Here is a 19,323-nt window from a genome sequence, read left to right as displayed (position 1 = left end):
CCCTGGCGCGCGCTGCCTCCTTGCAAAACAGTAGTGTTTACAAACAAAGCGTTGTTTTTTGCTGAAGCTACAGTTCGCGTAGTTAAAAATGGACCGTTGGTTAAAAAGTGGTTCATCTCATTAAGAACTGAAAATTAAAACTAACTGTATACTGATGGAGTACTCTGTTGTAACTGTAAAAAACGTATAAATATAAAATATAAAAAGACTTAATTTGGCTCTCACTTTTTAATTTTAGGATTAGGAATTAATGGGGGTCCTTGTCACAATAGTGGCTTGATGAGGGGTCCTCGAGAAAATTTTGTTGGGAACCCCTGCTCTAGTGGTTGTGTCTAAAATTAGGGCCTCGTCAGTGCCGACGGTATTACAGCAGAGGCAGAAGTTAAAGTCCCCCAAAAATGTAAGCTGGGTGGGAGGCCCCTGGTGCAGGTAGCGTAGATCACGTAACACCAATAAACCAATTTGTAAAAGATGTTCTTAATCACTTTTGGCGTGTGTGCCCTATGTCATCTACAAATAAATGACAGCAAAAAGTAGCGTGTTTAGCTCATCTGTGATGAAAAGGGCCTTCACAGAACTATTTGGTATCTGAGGTGAAGGACAAAATAGTGCCTTGCCTGAATTCCTCAGACAGAAGCAGTTACAGTTAAAGCATTCTCATACCACTTTTAAGCAGACATGGCTTTGCCCAAAGAATCATGGGGCTTGTAGTTTGTTATGAGTGCCGAGAGTTGTCAGGAGATACCCGTTTCCCATTCCCCGAGCAGTTTAACCATGAATTCCTCCATGAAGGGAACTATGGAAATTGTAGGTGATTCTTTGAGGCCACTGATTCAGCATAGGCAGGTGAATAACTGGAGCCTAGCCAAGTTTCCAGGGGCATTTATTTTATTTTCACTCGTTTGGCTGCCTCTCTCTGCTTTGTGTACATTTTTTAAAGGAAAAATTCTTCTTTACTAAGTGGCCCAGTCAGGAATCATGTGACCCATTAGGGTTTGCAATATGACAGCACCACCAAATCAGATCAGATGAGTGAGCCATGCTTTCTATCCCCATTTTGAAAAGAACATTTTCACACAGATCTGCAACCCTCCCAAATGATGGCTGATGCGATTCCCAGGGGATTTTTGTCCCCCTCCTTGGAATCAGCACACCCCAAACTGGCTCAATTCTAAGCATTATGTTTTGCTGTGAGCTACTAATTTTCACGGAGTTATTCACAGGCTAAAGTGTTTTGCTTGGTTATAAATGGCCATTTGTAACTGAGGGTTTTAGAAAAGCTTTCCACACCTAAACGGCTCCAAAGAAACCAGATGAAATATTCAAGAGACTTCGCAAGAGCATGAGGACAACAGTTAATGCCTTAACAACTTTATTAATGGTAGAAGGGAAATATGAGTGTTACACCACAGAAGAAAATGTGGAAGGGGGAGCTGCGTAATTAGAAACTGCCTCGTTTGGCAATTTCCTCTCCTTCCAATGCAGCAATAGGATTGCAAGTGCAAATTTTGCAGGTGTTATTTCAGAAACTGCATGGCCCTGCCCTCTAGTGGCATGCTGGGGAAACTGCTGTTAGAGGCACAACATGACTTTCTCCTCCTCCTCCTCCACCTCCACCTCCAGCCCATACCTTGGATTGGTACCCACAGCCCCGAGATTAAGAGTTGCGTGCTCTACCAAACTGACTGCATTGTTAGATTGCGATCCCAGTAAATGGTCAGGGATAATGAGAGCTGGACTCCAACCATATGGGCCACTAGTACTACCTACCCCAATGGGTAGCTCCTTTGCAAGGTATTAAGACAGAGGCCACTGGGCGCTTCGCTGCCCAGGATCTTCTAGCCCAGCCTTCTAATTCAGTGCTAGCCTGGTCGCCGCAAGTGACCGGGAATTGCATGCAGATCGAGTGACCAGGCAAGGTGGAGGAGAGACAGATCGCTCCATCCAGTAATGACTGGGATTGGTAGGGCAGGAGGAAGGAAGCCCAGCAGTAGGCAAAACCAGAGCCTATAGCAGCTTCCTAATAAGGAACACGTGTACAGCTTATGTTCATCGCAATGCAGGAATATGCAGCTGTCCCTTAGGGGGAAACGAACCTGCAACCTCAGTGTTATCGGCACCACGCTCTAACCAACTGAGCTATCCAGCTGAGGTGGAGCCGACTAATCCCAGGTCTGCCCCACACCAACCTCCCTGCCGAGTTGTACCAGGGAACCCCTGAAAACTAAAGAGGAGGCAGCTGACAGCCCGCGTCACCCGACAGACTGGGTTGTGAACTGCCCTGAGATCCACGGGTAAACAAATTTAATAAATAAATAAATAAGAATAAGGTGGTGACCAACAGGGTGCTGATTTGAGGTGAGCAGGGCAGTGTGCCAGTCACCCTACCCTAAGCGACCAGGCTTCATGGGGCTCCATACTTCCATCAAGCTGCTCTTTCGATTCCACCAGCAAGTGGACTGGGCTGCTGCATTGTCTCAAGTGCCATGGAGCTCCCCTCCACCAGGTGGCGCTCTGACTCCACTGCTTCGAAGGAAGTAAAACACATAGACACCAGCCCTTTGTTCTTAAAGAGCCAGGCCGCATCCCTCCAATTCCACCAGGCTTAACTTCTGCCCCTGTTTCAATCATGCGCATTTATAAGGACAACCGCATAAGAAAATCCCAAAAGTGTTAACGGTGTGACGTTTGCCACTTTTGAAATCTGCAAAAAGTATCGTTTTTGTTGTATGTTTATTTATACCCCACCTTGTTCCCTGACGGGGACTCAAGGCGGCTTACAGACAAAAGTAAGAATAGCTAAAAACATAGCAGCATCACAGCACCTAATACATTAGGAAAAAAGCATGTGAGTCCCAGACTCCGATTCTATCAGCTGCATGAGACAGTGTAGAAAGTTTGATAATACATTAGTTTCCTTTCCTACACACCCTTCTCCACTTATGTCCGTGGATTTATCTCTAGGAAGCATTCCAAATTACGTCACGTATCTGAGGCAAAGTGAGCTCCGGTTTCCAAAAGCTGAAGCTACCACATCAGTTACTAAACCTGCCACTGAATGCTTAATGGCACATGACAGACAAGTCTTTGGTCCTCCAGATGTTGATGGACTACAGTGTCGAAGGACTACAACTTCCATCACCCCAAGTCAACATGGCCAATAGAAAGGGAAGATGGGAGTTGTGGTTCAGCAGCATCCAGAAGGCCACAGGTTAGTCACGTGACATTATTATAAAACAGGAACGGGGATCCAATTGCCTTCCAGGTGTTGGGTTACAGCTCCCATCAGCCCAAGTCAGCATGGCTTACACCAGGGTTTCCCAAACCTGGGTCTCCAGCAGTTTTGGACTACAATTCCCATTATGCCTGACCACTGGTCCTGCTGGCAAGGGATGATGGGTGTTGTAGTCCAAAAACAGCAGGAGACCCAAGTTTGGGAAACACTGGCTTACATGCAGGGGTGATGGGTTCAGCAACATCTGGAGGGGTTGGCCGCCCCTGAGTAACAGGGAACTGTGGAGCCTTCTGGAACACTGCACAGAAATTGCTCGTCTAAATCTTGCTCTCATTCCAATGGGGGATGGCGGCCTCATGCAATTCCCGTTTGTCAAAACCAGGTTCCAAAACAAGATCATGGTCCCATGACTCCATAAACATCAACAAGTAGATCAGCCATGTTAAAGCTAAAGCAGGAACGTAACAGTGCTAAGGCATCTGAGGAAAAGTCACAGAGGCGCCTAGGGACTGCGGCCTTGTTCCAGCTGCCTCAGACCTCGCTTTCAAAGGCCTTCATGAGGACCCTTTGGGAGTCATTAGCCAGCTCTTCCAAGCACTGGCTCAACATGTAGTAAGTGGTGTGGAAGGAAATCCCGCCGGATGCCAGGGCTCCGTAAATCGGAATCCGGTGGATGAAGAAATTGGCCACCACCAAGCCTGTCCCAGTGGCCTTCCCCAGCAACCCAATGACCACTTCCCTGTTGATGCTCCGGCCTAGAGTGCTGTGGACTTCGGCCCTCAGGACCTCCAGTGGTTTCCCCGACCGCTCGGCCAGACGGGTCAAGGACGCTGCATCGAGGCCAAAGTCCTGCCGGTAGGTGGACAGCTTCCTCAGCAAAATGGAGACATCGCAGGTGAAGGCCAGGCCCGGCAAAGGGACGGCGGCCACCAAGCTGGAGATAAGAGCTACCTTCCAAACCTCCTGGTGAAGGAGCTGCCTCTTCTTGTCTATGATGACCGAGGAGACGTTGGGCAGCGACAGCAGGAAGGCGTGGCGCTTGTGGCTCGGAAGTTCTTGCTCCAGGGTTTCCTCGAAGACTTGGAAGTCAAACTTGTCCATCTCGAAGCTGCTGAGCAAGAAAACCTTGGTGTCTGCCAGCCCGGCCTTGGCGAGCTTCTCCCGGCAGTCAGTCCGGATCTGCTCCAGGACTTCCTCGTCGGCTGGAGGGTTCCTCCGCCTCCTCATGGACTCCAGGTCATTGTCCAGCTTGGTGCGCACGAAATAGAACCGCTTGCCTTCTTTGACAATGGCCTTGGCCAAACGGACGTGGTTCTCCTTAAACCTCTCCGAGGCCAGGATGATGAAGAAGTCGTAGCGAGAAAACTCCACCGCTTCTAGGTAGCGTTCAGCCTGGAAGTTGGGTGTGCCAATGCCAGGGAGATCCCACAGGATGACATTGGGGTGGGCGGGGTAAGGATATGGCGTAGGCTGGGCTGTGGTCTCTGTCACGCCCGTCTCCGCAGCTCCCTCATCCTCATCGCCCACACCCCTCAAGGCGTTGACAAAGGTGGATTTCCCAGCGCCCGACTCCCCCGTGATGCCAATGTCAAGATGGGCATTCCAGAGGGTCTCCAGGCTGCACTGAATGCGGGTCACCACTTCCGAGAGGCCTCCCAGCTCATAGGCCTCCTGGATCTCTGCAATCTCCTGCTCGCTGATCACCTCGTAGTCCAAGCGAGTGGGCTTTAGGACCCTGTGGGGGCAAACAGGACACAGCAAGGGAGAGGGAGCAAGAACTGGGATTAATAGTGTAACTATAGTTGATCTCCTATTATATTAACATCATTGGTATCCAATGGCTAGAATTAATATCATATGAAATTAATGTTGTATTGTGGAGCCCTCCATTCCAGTTCCCATTTCCCACCCCATTGGTCAGCAGGCATTCCACAGCAACTAAGCTCATTCAAAGGTGGCCACACTTTTTGTTATTTCTATACAATTTTTATTAAATTTTTCATTTTACAATTTAAATTACCGTATTTTTCATTCCATAAGACACACTTTTTTCCTCCTAAAAAGTAAGAGGAGGTTCTGTGCGTCTTATGGAGCGAATGCATGGTCCCTGGAGCTGAATTGCCCAGGGGCTAAAGGCAGATCATGGTTGTTGTTTTGGTTTTTTTTTAAGAAAGAGCTAAAGGCTAACAAGAGGGAATGAGCAGAAAGGAACCCGCTCAGCAGCTGATTGCAAGAGATCGGGAAGGGAGATAAGAGAGCTAGCTCCCTTCCCGGCCCCTTGCCTAGGCCTCAATTATTGTCTGCAGAGGGAGACATGTAACTGACTGGTTAGATTATCTGTCTGGAAACTGTAGAAATGGGCCTCTTTCCTTTCCTATAGAAGAAGCTGCAGAACTGTGAGTTGAACCCCATAAAAACAGGAATTTTTTTCCCTTTGCAAGGAAACTCAGCAACTTTGAGCTGATCCTAAAAAATGGAGCTTTCCCCCTTTGCAAAAAAGATGGACAACTCTGAGCTGACACACCACCCCCCCACAAAAAAGGGGCTTTTCCCATTTGCAAAAAAAGCTGCACAACTTTGAGCTGATCCTCAAAAATGGAGCTTTCCCCCTTTGCAAAAGAAGCTTCCTCAAATATTTAATGGGGGGGGCAAAGGCACGTAGGCCTCTAGGAGTTGGCTGCTATGCCTAGGACAATTCAAGAAAGAAAGAAAAATCTTGTTTTCCTCCTCTAAAAACTAGGTGCGTCATATGGTCAGGTGCGTCCTATGGAGCGAAAAATACAGTACTCATTTTTGCATCCTAAAGATATCAATAACTTCCCTTCTTCCCTGGTTCATTTTACATATCATAAATCCCTGCATATTTTACAAAAAACTATACCATTCAGTATTCCATTATTGCATCCATCAAAACTTATTTGCACTGTTGAATGTATCTTAATGCTGCCAGCATTTTCAGCTGTACACAATTATTTCCCATATATTCAATAAACATTTTCCAATCTTCTCTAAACGTATGTTCTTCTTGTTCTCTTATTTTATATATTAAGTCTCCAAGTTGTGCATATTCTGTCAACTTAAGATGCCATTCTTCTTTGGCTGGGACCTCACTCGATTTCCATATGGGAGCTAACAAAACATGGGCCACAGTTGTTGCATCCATAAATATGGTATCCTTTTTTGACACCTGGGAATTTCAGTCTAAATTATCCCCAACAGGAAGCACTCTGGTTGTTGTTGTTGTTGTTGTTGTTTGGGGCGGGGGGGACATTTGAAAAACAAAATTCAATTCATTATGTGATCATTTCCCAACACCCTTTTTACCCTTTTACAAGTCCAAAGAGGTAGAGGGAACGTTTTTTCATATGTGGTCGACTTATTAAAAGGTTGCCACCCTTTTTGGACCAGTGGACCCGTTTGGAATTCCGAGAAAGTTAACACTGCACTACACTGGATTGACACAGCTTCATTTGATTGCAACTCGGGGTAGCAGGAGCATCTTGGAGGTGGGGGTTGTTGCTTGTAAACAAACACTGTTTTCTCCACAGGGGAGGCACAAACAGAGACCAACAAGGCCACTTCTCTGGTTGCTTTGCTCTGAGCAAAAGTCCTGATGACACTCGAGCAAAGGCCACCAGGATATAAATATCGGCCTGCGCTTGTAATTTACATTCCTTGTCGCTCCACAAGAACATCAGCCAAAGGCCCTTGTCCTTATGAGCGACGTGCCCATGCCCACAGGCACCTGGTCTCAGAACTCTGTTCATGAAGTCCCTGTAGGTTTTCTTCCATTAAACTTAAGAACGTAAGAGCCCTGGTGGATCAGATCAAAGGTTTGTCCAATCCTGCATCCGATTCTCACAGTGGCCAGCCAGTTACAATGAGAGTTGTTGGGAGACCCCTATTGGCTTCCCAAAACGTTCGCAAACCAAGGCGTGGCTTCCGATTGGCTGATTGGCCCCAGAAACAATTCTGACAGCAGAAACAGACATTTGGCTTCCAAAATACGCTCACAAACTGGAACACTGACTTCCGGGTTTGCGGCGTTCGGGAGCCAAAACGTCCAAGTACCAAGGCGTTTGACAACCAAGATACGACTGTATTATGACCAGGCATCCCCAAACTTCGGCCCTCCAGATGTTTTGGACTACAATTCCCACCATCCCTGACCACTGGTCCTGTTAGCTAGGGATCATGGGAGTTGTAGGCCAAAACATCTGGAGGGCCGCAGTTTGGGGATGCCTGATTATGACTATCCACTTTCTCTGTGTCACACGTAATTTTACACACCTCTATAGTGTCCTCTCCCTTTAATCACCTTTTTTCTAAACTGAAAAGCCCTGAGCCTCATAGGGGAGCGGCTTCATCCCCTTGATCACTTCCGGCAACCCTTTTCTAGTTCCACAATATTATTATCGTCATTATGAATCTTAGTCATGTTCATTCATTGATATGATTCTATGTTCCTACGGCTCGCTTGAGCTGGTTGCCTGACTTACCTCTCGTACGTGTGGACGTCGTCCAGCAACACTTTTCGCAGCTGGGGGCAGTCCAGGGCGAAGGGTTCAAAAGCAGAGATCAGGAAGACAAAGGGCTCCCCGAGACCGTGGGCCCCCAGCGACTCAGCACAGACACCCCGCAGGGCCTGCAGGGCCTCGGGCCGGTTGTAGTGCTCCCCCATCAACCGCTTGAGGGTATGAAGATCCAAATCAGCCTTGGTGCGGGCAAAATAGACCTTCTTGCCAGCCGCCCGGGCCTCCCTGGCCAGGTGGGCATGAGTCTCGTCAAACTTGCCATCTGTCGCCACGACAAAAACGTCAGCCTCCTTCAGCCACCGGTCGGCCTGCCCCTCACAATCCAGAGCTAGTTCCCAGATCAGTAAATTGGGATGGGATGGGTCGGGGTACATGACAGGGCCCCCGGATTTAGGTGGGGCATCCAACGGAGCACATCCGACATCGTTTTCGGTCATCCCACGCAGGGCATTGAGGAGAGCCGATTTTCCCACCCCTGATTTTCCCACAAGGACCACGGAGACATCCCCTTGCTCTGGGGAGCTCAGCACAGAGCCCTGGGGGGTCTTTAGAGCCATGTTGGATGCAGGGAAACAGGGCTTCTCAAGAGATGCTGCGGAAACATAAGGAAAGGGGAGAGGTGGAAAGAGAGAGAGAAACAACAACATTACTTAGAGGCTGTGATTAAACGCAATGAGCTTGGCTGTATATATGTTAAGTCCACACACACACACAAACCACCAAAATGGAATGAGTCTGGCCTCAAGCTGAGGACCGCAGCCATGGTGTATCTCCCAGGTAACCTGGTCCTGAATGGTATAACCTGGTATAATATTGAACCTGGGTAGCAGATCGGCAAGCAGTACGGTACAACCCCCGCAAGCAAGGTGTTATATGCTGGCGGGGAGGTTTTCACCCCAAACGGGCAGCTGGTGCAGATCTCCGAGCAGGAGTGCTATATGCTAACATGGCCTCATCCTGCAGCTTCCAGATCAATTTGCAAGAGAAGCCTCACAAAAAAAGCATTGCATTAATCCAGCCTTGAAGCCACCAGCCCCTGAAGTCGGTCATCGCCCGCGACCCTTCTCCTACGTTTTGGCGTAAGGGTTGAGCCTATGGCATAAGAGGGCCGCTGATTCTTAGGCAAGAAAACAGGTTGATTAAGCGATCTGGCAGACACAGCGGCGCACTAATGCGGAAAGAGGCCGGAGAGTATTTTTGCCTTTTCCATCAGGCCGGGAAGATCTTCAGGCAGGCAGAACGAATTCGTTTTATGGAGGCTGAAGAAGATGGGGAGACACCCGCCGGGCTGGGCTTGCTTACCCGCTTACAAGGCAGCGCCCCGGGACCGCTCGCTCGGCTTCCTGGCGTTGTCCCCCTTTGGCTGCTTCCTCATCCCACCCGCCTGCCGATGCGCTCTGATCTGTTTTCCCTTCGCATCCCAGAGACGTCAGAGGAGCCTTTCCGCCTGCCAAGCACAGCCAGCCGGGAGGAAGAGGAGGAGCCGCCGTCTCCGCCCCCGTCCAAGAGGTTTCTGTTTCCCAGATTTTGCTTTGCGCGTCATCTGGGGCCAGGGCGCAGGGGCGCAGCAGTATCCAAGCCTCGCCGCGCACAGAAGACCCAGACAGGCGGGCGACGGACGGGTAGGTTTTGCCCCTGGGACACCTCCCTTCCCGAAACCTTTTCATTTTGGGGGGCGGCCGGGTGGGGTTGGCTGGCTGGCAGTCATCCAGGACTCCTGGGTTCCTTTTGTGGCTGGCATTCTCCCTAACCTGTAAGACAAGAACCGGAGTCGGGGGTGGGGATCCGGGACACGCAAAAGAGACACATTTATTTTAAAATAAATTAAAATATAAAAATCATAGTTAGCCGCGTTTGTCCAGGGTCCAAAATCCTCACTTGGATTTTACTTTATTTGTACCTGTATTAGGACCAATCCCGCAAAAGATCACAAAATAGTGAGCAAGCTTTTGAGCTCTTCGGCGTTGTTCCGCATCAGGCTTGATGTTCAAAAACAAACGGAAAAGGGCAGTTTAACGAACAAGGGCAATTATTGACGGTGTGTTGTGCTCAGAAAGGCCTCCACCTATCAAGATGGAAGCCGGCAGGCTTGTTTTGATTATTAAACGTTTCTCTGAAGGTCTTGGTTTACAACCACAATTCTGTGACAAAGAAGCCATTGGCTGACCCCCATATTTGGGAAAGTCCAGCAGTTCCCCAGATCTGCCTCCAGCAAAACACACTTGTTCTTAAGGGATTTGCTGTCAAGGGGAAGGGCTTGTAGCTCAGAGGTAAGAGCATCTGCTTTGCAGGCAGAAGTTACCAGGTTCAATGCCTGGCAACATATTCAGGTAGGCCTGGGAATGTCCTCTGGATAGCTGCTGCCAGTCAGCGTAGGCAGTACGAGCTATGAACCAGCAGCTCCAAGCGTGGTGCCGTGATGTGGCCACCAACTCAGAATGTTCTCTGAGATCTGCACTGGTGATCAGTTTGCTAGTGGTTGGTTTTGACATGTTACTATTAGCATAAAAAGCCCCTTAACAGCTTGGGGCCAGTTTACCTGCAGGATCAACCTCATCCCATAAATGCTTTGATCTGCAGAACTGGCACTCTTGCAGGTGCCAAGTGACATAACATTCTGTTTGCACCAGTTAAGAAATAAGGCTTTTAGTGGTTGATTAGGTTCAATATACAAGTTGCTTTTTGAGTTGCTTTTCATTTGTTGCTTTTTAAGTGATAAGTTCGATAACTAAATCAACCAATAATAATTATAATAATAACAATAACTGTCCTCATAGAACTGATATTCTGCTGCTGATCCTGAAAGTTGCATATAACCATCATGACCGCTGAGAGTTTTCTCCTCCATTAATTTGTCTAACCCCCTTTTTAAAGCCAACTGCACAAACTTTAGTAAAAGCTGAAAACACGTACATATTTATTATTTATTTAAAAGGCATCCCACCCACTGATGGAGACCGTGGATAATTAAAAGCCTGGCAGAAGAGAAAGGTTTGTGGCCTTGTGCCTAAATATAGGTAATGATGGGGGGAGCGTTCCATAACTGGGGAGCCACGACTGAGAAGGCCCGTTCTTGTGCTTATTGTGCTCAGTTCACCCTTCCAGGCTTCCCTTTGGTGTCTGGTTGGCCAATGTGGGAACAGGCTTCTGGACTAGGTAGGCCTTTCATGGTCTGATCCAGGAGAGTAGTTCTTAGTTCTTCTCTAATAAACTCTAGGTTTTCCCCAACGGCTAAGAGTGTTCCTTTAACAAAATTTAGAGTTCTAGCCAATGCTGCTTTGCTCAGAAGTAGACCCATTGAAATTAATAGGACGTAGCTAACTGAGGCCCATTGATTTCATCCGAACTGCTCTGAGTAGAGGTTGGATGCAGCCCTTAGTTTTTGACAGGAAAAAAAGAAACCAAATATTTGATTTTTCTCTGTTGGGGTCATGGGCTGGCTTTGTTTGTTTAAAGTGGGCAGAGGTGGCTTTGCTTTGGAAACAGGACTCCTGGCTGGGACATATTTTTAGTGGTCTGATGCTGGAGCCAAAGTCGTCTTTCTTTATACAGGCTGCCTTACTGGGTTCTTTTTCTAGGCACCTTTTCCCTGTCGTTTGGGGACTGGTGATCCCTTACTATCCAGTTCCCTCCCTTTTGACTCTGGTTGCTATTAGATAGTAATCCTGCAGGCAGAGCTTTTAACTGCAGACAGTGCCTAGCAACTCTCTGTTGTTGTTGTTATTTTCACTTTTATAAATTTGCCTTTCTTCCTCTCCTTCATCCGAGGACTACAAGGCAGCTTACAATATAAAAAACACCAAAAAATACATAACATAGCAACAAGCAAAAACAATAGATACCCCTCACAGTTTTAAAGACCATAGAGTGTTTAATTAGCCAAAGGCCTGGTTGTACAGGGACGTGGGCATCGCTGTGGTCTAAACCAGTGAGTCTCTTGGGCTTACCAAATAGAAGGTCAGCAACGGGGTGAGCTCTTGTTGCTCTTTCCCACCTCTTGCCAACCTAGCAGTTTGAAAGCACGCCAGTGCACATAGATAAATAGGTATTGCTGTGGCGGGAAGGTAAATGGCGTTTCTGTGTGCTCTGGTTTCCATCACAGTGTCCTGTTGCGCCAGAAGCGGTTTAGTCATGTTCACCACATGACCCGGAAAGCTGTCTGTGGACAAACGCGGGCTCCTTCGGCCTGAAAGCGAGATGAGTGCCGCAACCCCATTGTTGCCTTTGACTGGACTTAACCATCCAGGGGTCCTTTACCTTGTACAGGAACGTTATTTGCTTGGCACCTAAAGATATGGAACGAAGGCTCCAGGCGAGCCTCCCTGGGGAGAGCACTCTACAAAGAGGAATCCAACCATACTACAGACATAAGCATACTGTGTTGATTTTTTTCCTTTGGGGGCGTAGGGTAGGATATGTGCCTGAGCACCCTTCTAATTCCTGGATCCAGCACGGCACTCATTTCCTGGTATAGCCCAGGCTAGCTTCCTGGTGAGGTAATGGCCCTCGAAGCATGGGCCATTAAGGTAACAAAGGAAGTGGCTCTGAGACAGATATCAAATGGGTGACCCCCTACTTCCTCAACTCACTGTATGGATGGTCAATACATGTGTGTGAGAGAAAGGGAAGGAGGGAGGCAGGCAGAGATAAGCATCTGCTCATGCATCCCTAAAGAGCACGCTGAGAACTGCAGATAGTATTCTCTTTTTTCCTTCCTCCGTCCTCTCTGCAGCTCCAGCCATGGCCGGTTCCTCCGTCCTGGACGAATCGTACCTGAAGATCCTGAAGGCCCAGTATGAGGCCCAAAACGCCAGCAGTGCCGCTTCCCAAATCCAGGCGCTGGTGGACTGTGTGAACACCCTCAAGATCCAGGTCGGGATCCTGGGAGAGCGTGGCTCAGGGGTGAGCACCCTGGTCGGGGCTCTCCTGGACAAGCCCCGCCGGGTGACGGATCCATGGGCATATCTCCGAGAGGCCCCTGAGACCACGAAGCAACCGGTTGCCCACGCTCACCCTGTCTACCCAGACCTCACCCTGCACGACCTGCCGGGCTTCGAGGCGTCGGAGAAGCCGTCCGCCTACCTCAAACGCTTGGGCGACCTGAGCAAATTCAGCTGCTTTGTGGTGGTGGTCGGGGATGGAGGCTTGAGGGACAGCCACCTCCAAGTCCTCAAGGCCATCAAGCAGAAGGGGAAAGGCCTCATCCTGGCACGCACCAAGGTGGACTTGGACCTGCACACAGCTGAGCGGCGGCTCAGATCCAGGTACAATCCGGCTGAGCAGCTGGGGCTGATCCGGAAGGAACTAGCTGGTGTTTTGACCAAGCATGGGGTGGACCCCAAGAAGGTATTCCTGGTGTCAGGGCTGGAGACGGACAGATATGAGTTTGCACGCTTTGAAGACAGCCTGGAAGGAGAGGTGCTCAATTTGAAGAGGTGAGTCGGGAAGAGGGTGCCTCTCTTGATTTACTTATTTGTGAGTTGCCTCCAGTATCTACGTAGGCCCCAAAGCAATTTACAGAGAGATCCTTGAAAACAGCTAAAATAAAAAAGAGTGCAAGAACAACCAAGTATGGGTTTTAAACGGTAGATAAAAATCAATGGTTTTTTTTTAAAAAAATTAAAAAATTATTTAACTTGGATTTTTTTATTAAAATTCAGATTTTTAAAATAAAATACTTTCGGAGGAAAAATCTTACTAAAGATAGTTTTCTATTTAGGTTACATTATACAGTGGTACCTCGGGTTACAAACGCTTAAGGTTACAAACTCCGCTAACCCAGAAATAGTACCTTGGGTTAAGAACTTTGCTTCAGGATGAGAACAGAGATTGTGCTCTGGCAGCGCGGTGGCACCAGGAGGCCCCATTAGCTAAAGTGGTGCTTCAGGTTAAGAACAGTTTCAGGTTAACAACGGACCTCCGGAACGAATTAATTTCTTAACCAGAGGTACCACTGTAGTCCATCAGGAAATAAAGTTTTAAGTTTTTCATGTGTGCTAAAACATATGTATCCATGTTTGTTAAATGATGTGGTTAAACTATTTTTTGAAAAAAACCACATCATTTAAAAAAAATAAATTGTTTAACCACATCATTTAACAAACATGGATACATATGTTATAATGTTATTGTTTTAGTTAAATAAATTGTTATCAAGGAAATGATTTTTTTCTCCTTCCAATAAAGCACAGCAGAAAATTTTCCAAATATAAACAGTTAACTTATTGAACCTCACCATAATTTCATAATTATCTGTCTATGTATTTCTAATAGTATAACCAAATCAGTAATTTTTTATATAACTGTAAAAACAACTCTGAAAATTTATTATTCCAAAAATGAAACCTTCATCTGGTTGTAAATATTAAGATTATACCAGCAAGAATGAGTCTTTCTGTAAAAAAAATGATTTGAATCAAGTCTTACTGACTAGTGATTTAAATTGTGATTTAAATCGATTTGATTTAAATCAAATCCACCCTGGTTTTAAAAGGCAGAAACCTTGCCGTCTAGCTAGAAAAGCTAGTTGAAACAAAAATTTCTCCATTTGTTTCCAAAAAGTACAGGTAGTTTGTGTTGTTTGTATCTGGCTTCTGTGTTCTTTCCCCCACTGTTGAAAAGAGGAGGCTGTGTCCCATAAGAATGGTCCTAACAAGCCCTGGAAAATAAAAAGGAAATTAGGTAATGAAAGGCTCCTGTAAGTCCAGAGTCCTTCTGCAAAGGAGGTTGCCTGTTGCATCCCTAAATGAGTTGCTGTCCTGTCCTTTCATCCAGGCTCTTCTAAAGGCAGATAATTCTGGTGTGGCTGCACCGTAGGAGGGATCATTCAGCTGCTCAGAATGTAGACATGCAAAAGTGTTTGTTCAAGCTGCAAGTTGTTAGGGCTATGTGCCGCCTGCAAACGAAGATACTAGCAGGCTTGGTGGAGCCCTAACTTTTTTCAGTAGCACAAAAAAAAAAATACAGCGGGGGGGGGGGACCTTGCTGCTAAAGCTTTTGGGTCATGAGCTTTCTTTCTAGAATAGGACCAGTGGAACATCAGAATGTGGCAGCTGGGATTAGCTAAGGCAGGAATGTGAAAAAGCAATAGGTGGAATAGAATAGGATAAATTCTTGAAAACAGGGTTCCCTTTCATACAGTTCTGTGAACTCTGGAGACGGGGAAAAGCTTCTCAAATTTCGTTTTGGTGGTATCTCATAATATACGTCAGTGACAAATCTGGGGAACTTCGACTCCCATAATCCCTAGGAGGAAAGGCCGATTGCTAGGGATGATGGGAGCTGTAGTTCAGCAAACTCTGGAGTACCGAAAGTTCCCCACACCTGCACTAGATTGTGCTTTGCAAATATTGCATTGTTTACCCCCAATGAAAGGAGTCTACCACCTCCCGAGAGAGTCTTTTCCACTGCCAAACAGCTCTTACTATCAGAGTTTCCCCCCATGTTTAGTTGGAATCTCCTTTCGTGGAACTTGAATCCATTGGTTTGAGCCCTGCCCTCCAGAGCAGGAGAAAACAAGCTTGCTCCATCTTCTTCTATGTGACAGTCCATTAGATATTTGAAGATGGCCCCTCACAGCCATGCTTTCTTCTAAGACCATGCCAACCATCTTATAATTATTTTACAATAATAATCATAATTAGGGATGCACTGAAACAATCAATGCAGATCTCCGTGTGTTACCTTTTAGCTAGATCTGCTATTTACACGGGCAATGAATTGGAGTCCTCCAATATCTTCTTTTGGAGTTGTGTTTTCCTCGAAGTCCCATTGTGCATAACAGAACTTGCAGCCCATTCTCTTGAAATGGGAGCACCTTACCTTTTCAGTGTTCCTAAGCGCTTCACTTTGGAACATACCGTAGCTAAAAAGCTCGCCTTTCCTTCTCATTGGGTGGCCCTAGGAAGCTGGAGGCAGGGAGTGTGCTGGGACCCTGCTGCAGAAATACCAATGGGTTGGCTATCCCCTCCGACCCCAGTTCGGCCTTGCCAACTGCCAGCGTGCAACTCCTGAGGAAACGCAGCCCCGGACTGTGGATATTTATTATTCTGTTCTCACTTCTCTCTAGAACTCACGATGGGAACCTGGAGGATTTGAACAAGGTGAGTCAGAAGAAGATTAAGGAGCTGTACGCAATCTGCCAGGGCGGCAGCTTGTCAGAAGTCCCAACTGTGATCTCATCCGTGTTGACGGACCCCACACAAATACGACTGGATGTCGCCGTGATAGGAGAAGTTGGCTCAGGGAAGTCCTCGCTGGTTAATGCTCTGAGAGGGGTGGGCTGTGGGGAACCGGATGCGGCCCCCACTGGGGTGACTGAGATGACGAGGAAAGCCATGCCCTACCTACTCCCAGTTGTCCCCAACCTTTACCTTTGGGACTTGCCAGGAGTGGGGCTGACAGAGGAAGGTGTGAGCCACCTGGATCTCAGCCGCTACGACTTCTTCCTGCTGGTGGCCTCCGAGCGCTATAAGCACACCCACAGCTGCCTGGCCAGAGCCATCACCTCAGCAGGGAAGCAGTTCTTCTTTGTGAGGAGCAAGATAGATGTGGATGTGGAGACCCGGCCTGGGAGCCAACCCGTCGCCAAAGAGGAAGTGCAGGGTCAGGTGCAGAAGAGCTGCGAGGAAGCTCTGAAGAAGGATGGCGTGGACTCCCCACAGGTCTTCCTGGTCTCCTGCCTCAAGCCAGACACCTTCGACTTGCCGCTCCTCCTGGGAGCCCTCAGCAGCTCCGCTCCGGATTTGAAGACAAAAGCTCTGAGGAAAGCCCTGCCGACCGTCCTATCCCGAGTGGTTAGGCGGAAGGCCAAGGTGTTGATGAAAGATGTGTGGGGAAAGGCCCTTCAGAGCTGCCTCTTCTGTGTGGAGCATCCTCAGCCGGCTGTGGTCGACAACCTCACCGCCACCATTGCCAGCTTCTGCATAGAGTTTGGCCTGGATGAGGCCTCCTTAGAGCACACTGCCCAGGCTACCAGCACAAGCCCCCGCCTGCTTCAGGGGGTGATCCGGAGCCCCTTTGCTAAACCACTGGACTCTGCGTATGTGCTCAGCCTCATCACCAAGCCGGCCTCCCTGACCAGCTGGGCATGGAGCTATGTGCCCTATTTGGGGCGGGGTGTCAAGATAGAGCCCGAAATCTCCTTTGAGTCCACCTACCAGATGTTGAAGCGAGCTGTGGTGGAACTGTCTGAGAATGCAGAGGCGGTGCTGCTGCTGGCCTACACAGAGAAATAGAGCTGGGTAGGAACTGATTTAGAGGGTGCGACACTGCACACCACCCTTAACAATATAACCTATCCACGTAGAGCATAAGGAGGATGAGAAGGAACAAGGCCAAGGGTCTCCAAGGACAGTGGCGTTATGATGGATTTTTAAAAGTAGAGCGTCCAGCTGCCTTGGTTATATCCCATCATGACCCTCTGAGACCAAGACTTGTGGCAGAACTTGGCTATGAGAAGGGGGGTCTAGTCGCCGAGATGAGAAGCGACACACTGGGTTGCATCACTTTAGCCATGGAAGATGGGTGTCACACGATTCCCCATAACTATCTGTTGAGAAGGCTATGCTATTTCTTGACAACACCAGCCTTCTGTTGGGAGGGAGCTGTTTTTGGTCAGGGGAGGGGATGAAGAGTCAGTTCTGTAAGCCCCCAGTTGTATAGTATGCACAAAGTTGTTGAGACCCCAGAATTATTGAGCTTCTTTGGGGAAACCTCCCCCGAAAATAGCGATTTAAAGCTTTTGGAGCTGTTTTTGCTGTTTATTCCATTGCTTTGCCATACATCCAGGTTTTCCCTGACATTTCGCAGATTCAACATTTTTGCCATTTTTACACCTGAAAACCAGGACATGTCCTGAATGTTCTTGACATATGGCAAGCCTAACACAGAGACAACTTTACCATCTTACATTATTATTATTTTTTTAATGGAGCCAGATGAAAACAAATCCTTTCTGAACTCAGCACATGCAGTTAAGCATTGCCTGTGAGAGTCATTCATTGTCCTTTTGCAGTGCTTACCAATCCATTAGGCTCACACTAGTCTTGCCTTAAAAATGTCCTCCTGCAAGTGTGCCGGTTATTGTTTTAGGACTGTAATGAATGGAAGAGAGGACGGTCGTCTAAACGCTCCTTGCTGCCCAGTTCAAACCAAGTAGGCAGAAATGTTGCACATTGTAACCTCAGCCGCAGGGCAGAGCCCGCTGGGTTCCTGTTCCCTCCCTTCCACCTCTCCTTGTGTTTCCTTGTCTTTGGTTGCTTACTGTGTGATCTTGCTGTTTCAATAATCTTACTTACAGCGGAGGCTGGCACTGGTCAAGTGGAGCATTGCCCCACCAATGCCGAGTGTGTCCATGGCTGCCAGCTTCCTTCTCCTCTATTTCAGTGTTGCCTTTGCGGAACTCAAAAGGAGGAGGAGGAAGACAATTTTATTTGGTGCTCATTGGCTCAGGCTCCATCTACTGCTGGTGTCGCTGCCTTCTATCCCCAGTGGGCACCACCAGCCACAACTTGTGAATTCAAGAACCCTCTGACGAGCAACTTTTGACTAATTGTTATGATTGAGAGTAACTTTCAACATGCAAAAAGCATGCTGCCTTAGGAGCACTACTTGGCCTTGGTTTAGAAACAAACAAATACCTAAAATCACAGCCCAACCCTTGCTTGGCTTTGAATGGCAGACAGGAAGTGGAGGTGGGAGAATGAAAGTGCAAAACCTCTGTTTGCACAAAACTAGGTGTGCCTCTTTTCTTTTCTTCTGGGACACTGACCTATGCACACAGAGGGATTGAAATGTGTTCTTCCTTTTCAGAAGTATTTGTTCTTTCAAGGAACAGAAAAGCCACCGAGCCTGTATTGGGAATGGAGTCTCAGAGGCTTTTCCGTTGTTCAAACCAGGTTTTTTGTTTTTGTTTTAAAGGTAAACACAAGTTGTTGATGGGCGCTAGGAAGAGTGATTAGTCAGCCACTCATTATCTGTGGCTTCATATGTATTTGTTAAGTCATGCTGCAAGCACTTGCTGCCAGATCAGCCTGCAATTCCTTATAAATTGCTTGCTCAGTAATAGGATGCTGATGCTGGGGTGGAGCCCCAACAGCTGTTGATTCGCGAGTCTGTCACCCGGCACTTGCTCAGCCCAATGCAAGAACTGTTGTTTATGTGGCATCGCTTGCTGTTACCTATACAATAAATAAAGTTGTGAAACGGTGGGAAATGTTGATGTTATATGGAGGTGAGATTGAAATCTTTACTTGGTTATTAATTTTACACCAGGGTTTCCCAAACTTGGGTCTCCAGCTGCTTTTGGATGACAATTCCCATCATCCCTAACCACTGGTCCTGCTAGCTAGGGATGTAGTTGTCCAAAAACAGCTGGAGATCCAAGTTTCGGAAACCCTGTTCTGCACTAGCATATACAGGGTGGTATCTATCTAAGTCCTGCCATGGCCACTGGTCTTTAATTGTGGGAGATGCAGTCTAATCCCAGGTTCCCCATCCCTGCCTTGCTGACCAATTCAAGCAACATTTTCATTGCTGTATTGAGATACCAAA

General features: G+C 47.7%; 2 protein-coding genes across 3 annotated transcripts; one reads left to right on the top strand and one right to left on the bottom strand.

The window, feature by feature from the left end:
* Positions 1-2: 2 nt before the first annotated feature.
* Positions 3-9,206, bottom strand: LOC118086984 (interferon-inducible GTPase 5). Its single transcript, XM_035119131.2, has 3 exons — positions 9,073-9,206; positions 7,735-8,362; positions 3-4,970 (listed from the first exon to the last, which is right to left on the bottom strand). The coding sequence occupies exons 2-3, from the start codon at positions 8,325-8,327 to the stop codon at positions 3,767-3,769; spliced, it is 1,797 nt and encodes a 598-aa protein (XP_034975022.1). The 5' UTR covers positions 8,328-8,362; positions 9,073-9,206; the 3' UTR covers positions 3-3,766.
* Positions 8,918-18,978, top strand: LOC118086983 (interferon-inducible GTPase 5). 2 transcript variants are annotated; one of them, XM_035119129.2, is made up of 4 exons: positions 9,280-9,392; positions 10,706-10,761; positions 12,503-13,205; positions 15,839-18,978. In XM_035119129.2, the coding sequence occupies exons 3-4, from the start codon at positions 12,511-12,513 to the stop codon at positions 17,004-17,006; spliced, it is 1,863 nt and encodes a 620-aa protein (XP_034975020.2). In that variant the 5' UTR covers positions 9,280-9,392; positions 10,706-10,761; positions 12,503-12,510; the 3' UTR covers positions 17,007-18,978. The 2 variants fall into 2 exon arrangements, with proteins under 2 accessions (XP_034975019.2, XP_034975020.2); XM_035119128.2 differs by lacking the exon at positions 10,706-10,761 and having other exon boundaries at positions 8,918-9,392.
* Positions 18,979-19,323: the final 345 nt, after the last annotated feature.

The sequence above is a fragment of the Zootoca vivipara genome, chromosome 6 (genome assembly GCF_963506605.1).
Source record: "Zootoca vivipara chromosome 6, rZooViv1.1, whole genome shotgun sequence".
Lineage (NCBI taxonomy): Eukaryota > Metazoa > Chordata > Lepidosauria > Squamata > Lacertidae > Zootoca > Zootoca vivipara.
This window is presented reverse-complemented; position numbering and strand designations above follow the sequence as displayed.